At 47.0% G+C, this 11,835-nt stretch overlaps 5 protein-coding genes across 5 annotated transcripts; 1 reads left to right on the plus strand and 4 right to left on the minus strand.

The window, feature by feature from the left end:
* Positions 1-2,115: 2,115 nt before the first annotated feature.
* GGS22DRAFT_49232 (glycoside hydrolase family 5 protein) lies at positions 2,116-3,802 on the minus strand. Its single transcript, XM_047967240.1, has 3 exons — positions 3,087-3,802; positions 2,561-3,020; positions 2,116-2,475 (listed from the first exon to the last, which is right to left on the minus strand). The coding sequence occupies exons 1-3, from the start codon at positions 3,546-3,548 to the stop codon at positions 2,273-2,275; spliced, it is 1,125 nt and encodes a 374-aa protein (XP_047816053.1). The 5' UTR covers positions 3,549-3,802; the 3' UTR covers positions 2,116-2,272.
* Positions 3,803-4,480: 678 nt separating this feature from the next.
* Positions 4,481-6,438, minus strand: GGS22DRAFT_191390 (amino acid transporter; the record flags this gene model as incomplete). The annotated part of the gene is made up of 5 exons (XM_047965112.1): positions 4,481-4,710; positions 4,766-5,464; positions 5,554-5,968; positions 6,061-6,143; positions 6,219-6,438. 5 exons carry the CDS (start codon positions 6,436-6,438, stop codon positions 4,481-4,483), a joined length of 1,647 nt encoding a protein of 548 aa, XP_047816054.1.
* Positions 6,439-7,984: 1,546 nt separating this feature from the next.
* Positions 7,985-9,534, plus strand: GGS22DRAFT_195962 (zinc-binding dehydrogenase). Its single transcript, XM_047965749.1, has 3 exons — positions 7,985-8,467; positions 8,519-8,538; positions 8,592-9,534. Exons 1-3 carry the CDS (start codon positions 8,344-8,346, stop codon positions 9,507-9,509), a joined length of 1,062 nt encoding a protein of 353 aa, XP_047816055.1. The 5' UTR covers positions 7,985-8,343; the 3' UTR covers positions 9,510-9,534.
* Positions 9,535-9,684: 150 nt separating this feature from the next.
* Positions 9,685-10,294, minus strand: GGS22DRAFT_191392 (uncharacterized protein; the record flags this gene model as incomplete). The annotated part of the gene is made up of 2 exons (XM_047965113.1): positions 9,685-9,848; positions 9,946-10,294. The coding sequence occupies 2 exons, from the start codon at positions 10,292-10,294 to the stop codon at positions 9,685-9,687; spliced, it is 513 nt and encodes a 170-aa protein (XP_047816056.1).
* Positions 10,295-10,889: 595 nt separating this feature from the next.
* GGS22DRAFT_191393 (uncharacterized protein) lies at positions 10,890-11,645 on the minus strand (the record flags this gene model as incomplete). Its single annotated transcript, XM_047965114.1, has 1 exon — positions 10,890-11,645. One exon carries the CDS (start codon positions 11,643-11,645, stop codon positions 10,890-10,892), a length of 756 nt encoding a protein of 251 aa, XP_047816057.1.
* Between the last annotated feature and the right edge of the window lie 190 nt (positions 11,646-11,835).

Genomic DNA, 11,835 nt, shown 5'->3' on the forward strand with positions numbered 1-11,835 from the left:
GCTTGGACGCAAACACCAGATGGACTCATGCCATAAGGGATGCGCAATGGAAGAACCTGACGACACCGCGAGCACGAGAAAACAGCATGTTGAGTGTCGGGGGTGACGAGGTAAACGATGAGACGAGACCTAGTAGTAGCCGGTCTGCAGCGCGGAGAAATTGGATGAAGGTTGCCACAATAGCTCGGCGTGCCGGCGGAGACGAAGATTCCAACCACTCGGACAGTGATTCGGCCTCGTCACTCAATGAAGCGGAATTACAAGAGATGAGTGCGGAAAAGAGAGCGGAGGCGAGGAAGAAGTGGATGAAAGCGAAGGCTAAGAGACGAAAACACGCTCAGATGATGGGTTTGCAATACTTCTTAGAAATGGTAGACCTCAAACATCGTTACGGAAGCAACTTGAGGGTATACCACGAGGAATGGAAGAGGTCTAACACGAACGAGAATTTCTTTTACTGGCTAGATCATGGCGAGGGCAGACTAATAGATTTGGTTGCTTGTCCTAGAGAACGGCTAGATCGGGAACAAGTTCGATACCTGAGCAGAGAGGAAAGACAGTATTACCTAGTCAGAGTAGATATAGAGGGGAGACTAATTTGGGCCAAGAATGGCATGCGGATTGACACGACGGAAAATTGGAAGGATAGTATTCATGGTGTTGTGCCCGCGGACGATCCTACACCGACCTTTTCCCCCATCATCGAGTCGTCCATTCAGGAGAAACCTACAGTCGACGCGACTCCACCACCACGTCCACGGGATCGCTCAGACTCCTCGAACTCGTCGCAAGCATCAGAGCTAGAAGCCGCAATGGCAGCCAAGTACGCGAACCCCGGTCTAGACAACGCGAAAGGGGTTCGCAAGATCCGACACGTATCAGCAGCAACAATCTTCAACAAGCTACTTCGCAAGACAGTGCGCAAGAACACATGGATCTTCGTAGCCGACACCTCCTTCCGCCTATACGTCGGCATCAAAAACAGCGGCGCCTTCCAGCACAGCTCCTTTCTCCAAGGATCAAGAATCTCCGCCGCAGGTCTCATAAAGATAAAAAACGGGCGATTATCAAGCCTCTCCCCACTCTCCGGGCACTACCGCCCTCCCGCCTCTAACTTCCGCGCCTTCGTGCATAGTCTCGAAGACGAAGGCGTCGACATGTCTCACGTGAGCATCAGCAAAAGCTACGCGGTGCTAGTGGGGCTAGAAGCGTACATCAAGACGAAGACGAAAGGCAAGGAGGCGATGCAAAAGCTGACGAAGCAGAAGCAGAAGATACTGGATCCGGAAGAGGCGAAGAGGAGGGAGGAGGAGGAGAGGGATAAGAGCCAGAGCGCGGCGAGGGAGAGGAAGGTGTTGGAGAAGGAGAGGGAGAAGGAGGAGTTGAGACGCACGGAGAATACGGCGGCGTTTAGGTTCATGCAGATGTTGGGCTTTCACCCGAGGACGCCGAAGGGACAGAAGGATGGTGCGGCGGTGGGGTGAGGGCTGTGGTTTATGTTGGCCTAGAGTTCTGCGGGTTACGATGGCATAGAAACTATAGTCTACGGGGGTGAGGTCTTGTCTTGGCTATGGGCGTTCACGTTGCGATATCACTTGGAGCGTTGGGTTTACGAAAGGGATAGCAAGCCGGAATATACATATAGTAGAGCTTAGTAATCATGCTTATAAAGTCAATTTGGTAAGATCTTATTAATATTGACGCCACCGTCGACCAGAAAATCATTATGTAAGTATTGATTAGCTCAGCTGAGAATCGCTTACCTAACACATTAGTAAGATCTCTTTTTAATACATCATCCCTTTTACTAACTACCTACCTAGTACCCATGCATCAAATGGGACATGAAGAAACTACATAGGTATTTACGAGAGAACATGATAGTTGCATGGGGGAGCAGGACAAGTGGATCGGGAGGATTGAAGCTGAGGTTTCCAGACTATTGATCACTTTGGTAGAAGGTGGCATACCATTGCTACGGTCGCCTTGCAGCTCGTCGGTCTTAGGATGGGCTTGGTTACGTCGCGGTGAGGCCTTGCCAAAATAAAATAAAATTTTCATTGGAATGTAAATGTTGGATTTAGCTGCGGGAATTTCACGATCAGGGGTATTTTCCCTCAAGGCTGGAGCTGAGAAGTCATCTCGGTAGCGCTTTAAGAAGTAGGTTGCCAAGCCCAGCAGGGGATGATATTTCGGAAGGAATCTTCGTTCTCATTATTCCAGGACTTCTGGGCAATATCGAAGAACTTTACGTAGTGACATGTACCCCTACTTATTTGATAGCAGAAACATGATTCGTAACCAAACAGGTCCACTCTGACGAGCCATCGTAGATAGTAAACCCATCGTTATGAGTCTGCCCCGTGCTAAGCGTCATACCCAACTGCCAAAACAAATCCGCCGCCAACCCTTTACTTGCGAGGGCCGTTTTTTGCCATTTTCCCTCGATGCCGCAGTGATCAGTCGTAGAGCCGTCTATCTCGCGTCGTTAGTCTCGCACAATTTCAAGTAATAGGTGATATGATAGATAGAATCTGATAGATAACACAGGTAAACTCACATTCTTCAAAGATGCACGGCTTTCCCGCGGCTTCGCACGCCTTACCATGAGCCTCGATCCAGCCGTTGCCCCATTCGTACTGCGTGCCCCAAGTACTCGGGTACAGATGGAACGTGCCAAAATCCAACGTCGCAATCTTCAGATTCGCTGCAAAATCAAGCCCCTCTCCAAACTGGTAAGGGTAGCTTCCATCGCCGGCTAAACCAAACCCCTCGTCCCCAAGCGTCACCATGTGGTTCGGGTCTAGGCTCTTGACGTAGGCCGAGGTGGTCGACGCCCAGTTCGTCAGGACGCTGGTTTGGCAGCCGTTGCAGCGCGGCTCGTTGGCGAGCTCCCATGCGAAGATCGCGGACGAGTTGGCGTATCGCGATACCACGGCCTTTATATACGCTTTGTATTGGGTCTGCGCGGCTGTGTTGGTGTACCAGGTCGTCTGGCTACCTCCGAAGGCGGTTACGTACTATAGATATGAGAACTCGTTCCATAGAATGGTTTCGGTAGCTTGGGAGAGAAGATATCAACTTACAGCCGGCATGCCCCCGTAATCGCCCCAATTGTTCACAAAGTTGATAATCAGCTTGATACCCCTTTTCTCTGCAGACTGGACCACGTAATCTAATCTCTGCAACCCATTGGCCCCTGTGTTGATCGTCGAGCCACTACGGGATAGGTGCTGGAAGTACACGGTTCCACCACCGGGCTGGGAAGTCACATCATTGAAACCCCAGACACGTAAGATCTTATGTCCTGCTTTATTGAGCGCATCGAGCGTCTTGTCCACGTCCGCGTTGTTCGTTAGGAAGCTGATCCAGTAGCTGTTCGTGCCCGCAAAGTACTTAGTCTCTCCGTCGATATTGAAAAGTAGGCCGTCTGTCTTCGGGTAGTCTGCGGCGGCAGGGGAAGAGATAGTAGCTACATTCGACGCGCTGATAGCTGCAGCTGAGACAGCGCCGACGAGCGAGAGAAGTGTTGTCCCAAGATACCTCATTTTGATTGTTGATGAGTCGACCCACTGAATAAAGTCGAAGACAACTTAGTCTTAGAGAGAGAGCATAAAGAACTAGACGACGGGAGCTTCGTATTTGTATGGTTGTAAGATCGCCATGCTTAGACGTAGCCCTCCTAGTCGGGCAGCACTATCACGAGTAATGTCTCTCTTAGCACCTCCTCATAGGGCGGATCGTAGTGCTCCATCCATACATCCAGAGAGTAGCTGTTTTAATTTTAACGTTAGAGTCGCTACGATCCACCAATCATTTCCTAGCCCTGGGGGTACCTAGGTCAGTCTCTGCTAATGCAATGGAACGACAGATCGAGCGACCGCAAGTATCTGTCCATGGATACCCCACACGGTAAACTAGAACGGGCTTATAAAATGCCAGGAACACAAGCAAGCCAAGTTGAGTGCATAGGTTTCAAAGGCCATACCACAAAATCCTTGTTTCGGTCGACTTGAACACGTTCTAGGCTTCTAGAATAGAGTAGTAATGGCATGTAATGTGGGGAAAGAAACGTTATCCCCTCATTAACCCAAGAGGCTCACGGGCGATTCCCCAATCCGGAGGGGGTGAAGTCGGCGCAACGGTTTCCGAGATGCCTGATTTAAACAATGATGGTAACCTACTAGGTAGATATGTCAGTCTGTTCTATTTGTAGCGACTTCATAACTGTGGTAGGCGAACTTCATCCATTGAAAATATTCAAAAATAAATTCCTAAATGATTGTCTCACATCTTCAGAACTTTTCGTCAACCCCAACCCCGAAACACCCAGCTCTGTGGTATAATATGGTATATATATGATGTACGATTTGCATCACGGTCTCTGATCCAAAAGAACCAGGTATCAATGTAATGAAATCGGCTCTCGTTTTCCATTCTGAAAAATTCTCGACACCTTCGCTCCAAGTAGTTATGTCATCTATTTTTCGGTTATCGGAATGCTTTCATCGTTTGGCGATGTCGATGTATTCTTGATTCCTTCGCCGTTCGTTTCGATCGCATCGTCATGGATATATAATTTCATCACCTTTGGTCCTGGGTAGTGACGAGATCCATGGATGATCCACCACAGAGTAGAGAGAGTGATCGTGCCTACAAGAATCACGCTATTGTAGTTCATAGATTCCACAGTTGTGGGCAATGAGAAAGCTAGAATAGTCATGTTAGTTTATGTGGCTGACACAAATGAATAGGTGCGACTTACGGAAACAGAACAAGATTATAAAGAGAGCTGTAAGCAAGACAGCCGTAGAGTTAATTGCATAGCCATATTTTCCCATGTGGAATGGGCCTGGAGGAAAATTCTTTCGACCAGTTGCCATATTTGCGGCGAAGGGAATCGCGTATGACACTGTAGTCAAAACGATGAAAGATCCTGTGAGAGCCAAGAAGGCACTCGAGCTCCCCAGCGGAATTGCTCCAAGGCCCGTAGCAAAAATTGTGACAAACAAGGTAGCGTAGACGGGGCAGCTTAGACCTTCATTGACTTGGCCAAAAACATTAGAAAACGGCACGGCATTATCTCGAGCGAGGGCCCAGTAAGTGCGTGAGTTAGTCAGCACTGTTCCAACGCAGCAGCACATACTGCTGAGAAAGAGGATAAATAAGAGGCCGAAAGTTGCACCTGGACTTCCCGTTGCTTGCTGGTATATAACAGCAAGGGGATACGTGTTGATACCGCCTTGCAAGGCTTCGAGATCCTTGATGGCGTAGCCTATCGCGATAGCAAAAATAAACGCATAGAGGAATCCCAATCCTATCTGAAGCCCCATAGCTCTTGGAAGATCTTTCTTTGGCCTCGGAAGCTCCTCCGCAATATGGGTGATGGCGTCGGGTGTACCGATGGTGAAAGCTCCGTTTAGCACTCCAAGGAGAAATGCGACTCCGCTTTGCCAACCCGTCACTAAAATTTCTGAGTTAGTAATTGAAACTACTTTGCGTAGAATCCCGGAGGATTTATATGAGGATTTAGATATCATGAAGTATACTTACAGTTATTTTCTTCGAACGAGCCCCACACAAAATGATTCGTGGCGTGGGTACTAGGCATTGCTGATATCACAATAATAGTTATAATTCCCCCAACTAGGACGAAGAACATGCCACAGTGCTGGGTGTACGGAATGAGTTTGTTGGCAAAGATAACGAAGGTAGCGGAGATCCATAGGACGGCAATGTACGTAACATAGACATGCCAGGCGTCTGGAACGTATGTATCCTGATGGTAAGTCGCATACATCTGGACGAGGATGTTGGCCGTGATTTGGATTAGGGCGGCCAAGTCAAACATCCAGCCGTAGAAGTTGATCCATCCTGTAAAGAAACCAACCGCTCGTCCCCATTTGGGGCCGGCGGCGATAGTACCCCAATGGTAGACACCGCCCGCAGTAGGGACAGAAGAAGCCAACTTATATATATGTTAGAATCATTTAACATGGTCTGAATTCACTCCAGACTCAACAAGAGAGCCAAATACAGAGAGAGATAAAGTTGGAGTACCTCAGCTAAACTCATTCCGATAAAGGTATACCAGAAGAGGGCAACGATGAGCCCATATATAAGACCCGGCGGACCGCCATTGACTGGTAGTTAAATCTATGTTAATTTCATGTAACCTAGCAATATTTTGGCTCTATTTGACACAAGGCTCTACTTACGAATAGATACTGATATTGAAGAACCTAAAGCTCCCCATGCGTTATCAACTGTGAGCGCGATACCGACGATACCGAAAAGGCCGTATTGTCGCTTTAACTGATCCTTATAACCAGCTGCATTAACTTCGACGCCATGGTCAACAGCAGCAACGGTATCATTGTCTACTCCTCCAAGTTCTGGGCTCAGTTTCTTTTCGAGGGTTGTCGCATTCTCTGTCATTTTAGCGTGTCTTGTTCGGACGATGGTGATTCGCTGAGTGAGTAGATAAGGATGAGCGCCTCTTCAATCGGAAGCGATGGCGCCAGCGTCTGTTATGGTGGTAATGGTAGGTAAGGGATGAGAGCCCCTTGAGTTTGCCTCTGCATTTATAGGCTCAGAGAGCAACTTATCTAACAACAAGAAACAGAGCAAGGCTTGAGCTGGAAAGCTTTGCTCGGTATTGAAATGGGTGACAGTGAGGCGGTGGTCATGGCGGACATATGCAGGCGCGACAAGGAATAATATGTAAGATTTTCATGCACATCAACGATACGCTCGACATGTATGTACAACACGCCCATTCTTCTAAGGCCGTTAGCTAAGATGCGACTCAATTATCGATCCCCGGTTCGAGATATGAAGAGAATAGATAAGCTGGTTCAGTGTTCATTACCTAAGTTATGAAGCTCGGGTTATGTAGCCCAATCAGGTAATGGCGTAGCCGGGAAACTTGACAGGATTTCGTATCATCTTCGGCCTCTAGTGGAGAGATTCATCTTAACGTAGATGCTATCTACGTCGCAACATGACACTCTCCATTGAGACTCATGGTTTTTTAGTGTCTTCGGTATAGTGTACATGAAGGAAAATTGGGACTCTTGAGGTTGCCTTGCTGTGACTTGCGACATGGCTGGACATGGTTGTCAACTTGTAGGGAGCTTCTCGAGCTGTTGATAGGGCAGGTAATCAGGACAAGGGTGGAAATGCGCTAACGATCACTTATCAGGAGATCTTCGTAAAATGTATGTGTAAAGGGTGGTATCATAGAAATATTCCTAGTCCACAATAAATTCTTGGTCTCGCGATACTCGTATACTTATAAGAGTATATTCAAGAATGTTGCTCAAATAAACGAAGTACGAAGTCAAGCTGTTTAAATGCGGTTAACATAAAGTTGTGTAAAACGCGAAATCTATTTGATGTTGGTTGCAGTTGCAATCTTAGGTGTGCCGGGAAGTTTAAATAGATACCCCACGTTATTCCGCTTAATATTCACGTATCAAGTATGATAGCTTCATAAATGTCATATCAGCTCTTATGCAATCATTTTGAGTTTAAATGTAATTATCGGTATAACTTAAATCTTACCTAATCGCTTCCTCTTTCCACTTAGGTAAGCCACCCACATAAGTACAACATCCTGTGATCTCTAGTCGATCTAAAGTCATTCACTCAAAGCATGTACAATATGGAGCGTCCTCATTGAATGAAATCATGAGGTTTTTTGGTTTTTTGGTTTTTTTACATACTTGTACACATGCTCGATATCAACCTGATAGGTATGCTATAAATTCATAGTGTCTCAAATAACCGTGCCTTATCTAGGACCAGATAATCATGGCTGGCTACCTACTATTCAAAGGCACCAACAAAATTTCTACCGTCTTAACACATCTTCCACTCACACACTACATTCGGATTCATTTCGCCTTCTAAATGAGTAATTTCAGACGAATTTACACAGGTAAATAGGAGGGGGTTCAGCAGCGACCCAGCCACCTATCCGTCATAGCGGTACGGTATGACGAATTTGGCATGACTTCTGGCAAGACTTCATTTGAATAGGTATAACGACACATCTAATTCTTATGGTAAAGGATTTACATTTTATAAATGGTTGGTTAGTAGTAGCATTGCCTTGTCCATAATTCCTCACTTCCTATTCGTCGGTTAAGACGACACTCGACTAAATTGGCCATATTGATTATAAATCAGCATTTTGAAGATATTCTGACAAATCAAGCTTGCATAAATCCTATTGCAAATTGACATGGAGTGTTCCTCCAGGGGGTAAATAAATATATCAATGAAAAGTTACTCAGTAGCAGAATCCAAACAAAATGAGAACTAAGTCTACATGTCAAAATGGCCCAGTCAATCCCCCAAACCGCAAAGCAGTGGAATGTCGTCGGTCAAGATGGCATTGCTTCTCTCAAGCTGTCAGAGCAGCCTGTGCCTGAGCTTGGAGATAGCCAAGTCCTAGTTAAACGTACCTAAGCATCCCCTCCAAACAGGGTTTCATCACTGACATAAACCACAGTCCACGGCGCCTCTCTCAACGTAAACCCACACCCCTTTCTACCCCTAAAGACTGCCATACTAACCCCACCCAGTACCGCGACCTAGTTGTCGCCCAAGGAACCTACCCCTGGGCCACCATCCCAAACATAATCCCCGGCTCCGACGGCGCCGGCACCGTCCTCGCCATCGGGAAACACGTAACGCGTTTCTCCCCCGGCGACAACGTCGTCACAGCCCTCAACCCCAAGCTCATCGGCGGTTCATTCACCAAATCGCTATCGGACTTCGGTCTCGGCGCCTCTCTCGACGGCACCTTCCGGTCCATCGGCGCTTTCGACGAGCAGGGTCTCGTCCCCATGCCTAAGGGTTTGAGCTTCACCGAAGCAGCGACGCTGAGCTGTGCGGGAGTGTCCGCGTGGAACGCGCTGTTCGGGCTGCCGGGACGCCCACTGAGTGCGGGGCATTGGGTGCTGACGCAGGGCACGGGCGGGGTGAGTATTTTCTGCGTGCAGTTTGCCAAGGCGGTTGGGGCGCGGGTTATTGCGACGACGAGCTCGAAGGAGAAAGCGAAGTTGTTGGAGAAGCTAGGCGCGGATCATGTTATCAATTACAGAGAGACGCCGGACTGGGGGGTCCGGGCGAAGGAGTTGACGGGCGGTGTTGGGGTTGATTTCGTGGTGGAGGTCGCGGGCCCGGTTACGATGAAGCAGAGCGTGGAGAGTATTGGGTATGATGGTGTTATGGTTGTGATGGGGTCCGTTGGGAGTGGTCCCGCGGATAAGGAGATGCCGGGCTTACTGGATACTTGGATGAATCTGTTCACGGCCCGTGGGATTTGGGCGGGCACGCGATTGCAGTTGGAGGATATGGGACGCGCGATTGAGGCTAACTTGGAGAAATTGCGGCCTGTTGTTGACCCTAAGGTCTTCAAGCTGGAGCAGTTGAAGGAGGCGTACGAATATCTGTCTTCGGGTAAGCACCAGGGCAATGTCTGTATTGAGATCTCTTGAAATCAGATATGTGGGTATATTAGGAATTTCTAAATGTAAATAAGTATGATGCATGGGTAGGTATAAAGCCCTTCTCTTATATTCTAGGTAATGTATTTTCACATCGTATTCTTCTCACCCTCACCCCTCGTACGCTAGACCCGTTGACGAGAAAATCACAGGGCGCTACGATGGATCATTCTGGAAAGCACTTCTTCACTGCTTCACTGCAATGATGGATCCAGCGCCCGAGGCCGAAATACTTTTTGTCCCGCTCATCAGCTAAAGACTGGGCGCGCGCTTCCGCCCACATGCACTGGTCTCGCATCATTCTTCTCTTCGCATCCGGGTCAAAATATTCTGTTCCGAGTTAGATCAAGACTTATGTTAAGATGGGAACGAGACTGATTCAATGTGGTGATATTGACTAGCTAGCTAGTAACTTTGTGAGACTCACCTTGGCAGTTAGGACAGTAAAACTGCCACTTCTTAGCTCTCTCAACCCAGCCTTCGCCATCAACATACATCGGATATAAGCCAGAATCCGGTACCGGTCGCTCATCCATACAAGAGCAACAGAGATTGCTTTTAGCGATCATCACGCAGCCGCTCTCCGATAAGTGAGCGCATGGTGGGTGAACCACGGGGGACCAGCTGGGTTCGGCAGCTTCTTCATAAGACGGCAAGTTATCCCGAGAGCGTCGCGACTTAGACTTCTTAGGCCTGTACGCTGGCAAAGCATCGTCGGGGTCACTTCTTGACTTCTGGTTCTGTAGCGGAACCCGGGAGTACTCTGCTTTGCTCATGGCGACTTAGGGTCATAATCTCATAGGAAGAGGTATTGGTTCTGATAAACTACGACCTCTTCAGGAGACCCTCTAGTTTTTAAATTTGAGAACATAAGAAATTAACCTATTTACCCTTCTTGAGGCTGTGTGAAAGGGTTGATCGCCTTGCTGCGGCGCAGCAAAAGTGGAAACTCCACCATATGACTGTCGATCTTGGTACAGATATATAGACTTATTCGCATCCTATGGAGTCTAAAATATTTCATAATTACTTACCTACCTAGGTACGGAGGCTAGTGGATATTTGGGGCTGGGCGAATCACCTCCTTTTCATTGTTACCCCTGAGTGTATTAGTCAGCATCATATTGAGTTCTTTTCTTAGACAACTACAAGATGTTTAACTATTCAGTATTACTCTACATAAGAATGTAACACCTGTAAATGTTTCGGAACACGTTATGTCGATTACGATGATCACTAGGAAAGATAACCTTACAATATTGCCCTCGAATGTGTTCTTATCTAAGGCTACCTACATTCATGTCAGGTGGTAATAATTACACGCTCGAAAATGGCAGGAAATAATTATCCTCATAGATACATCGATACTTCCTAGGAAACATCTTTATGATCTTCTATCAGCGAGCAAAGTTCGAATTTAGAGACGTCCTTATGGATGATCAGACCGCAGAGCAAGTTGTCTCTAGCCTTGTAAACGTAGACAATTCTTACGAGTTCAGGATATATCTTAGGAAGATCATATCCCACTTGAGCCATGTGAGGTAGAGGCCAAACAGAGTTGAAGTGTGCCTCCCAGTTCCAGCGGAGCGTTGGTCCTTCCCCTAAAGGCATCTCAAGTCTAGCTTTTCCTGCATTATCACATGCTGTTTTATTTAAAGGCCATTTTAACCCCTCGTCGTTTCTGAAATGGTGTGGATAGACTGCTTTACGTTTCTTGGTCTTATCATTCGTTTCCTGTTCAAAGTTGAACAACTCAGGGAAACTAGGGACGATCTTTTCTATTTGGCTCTTCTCATAGTACCATGTTTCCTCTCCGTGTTTACACCGAAACATCCAGTTTATATGCTTTATCTTATTTCCAGGTAAGGATTGGGAGAGAAGAGATGGTTTGCTCATGCTGTCACGTTGTTCACCTATCATATATAGAGGGTTAGGGTGTTCTATCATACTTATGTGGGCAGTATCTTGGAGCATGTTTCTATCAGCACCTTTTGTTGGACCAGATGCGTGTACTTGCCAATAGTTAGTCCCTTCGACATGGACTGAGGTGTTACCAACATGTCGAAGGAACACGGAATTGTTAGCAGGAAACAGTAACGCAATAATAGCCGAGAATAAGAAGTTCATTTTGCAAACTATTCTTGATTCAAATGTGTCGAGTGGAATGAACCTAAAGCAAACGAAGGTAGAATACTTAAGTACCTATAAATATATATAAATACCTAGGGAAATGTCCATGATGAGATTAAATGACGTGGTAAGTGAGACGAAGCTTAACTAACAATTGACGCAATAGGAATAAAAATGACCTAGGTAC

The sequence above is a fragment of the Annulohypoxylon maeteangense genome (assembly GCF_022496945.1).
Source record: "Annulohypoxylon maeteangense strain CBS 123835 unplaced genomic scaffold GGS22scaffold_16, whole genome shotgun sequence".
Lineage (NCBI taxonomy): Eukaryota > Fungi > Ascomycota > Sordariomycetes > Xylariales > Hypoxylaceae > Annulohypoxylon > Annulohypoxylon maeteangense.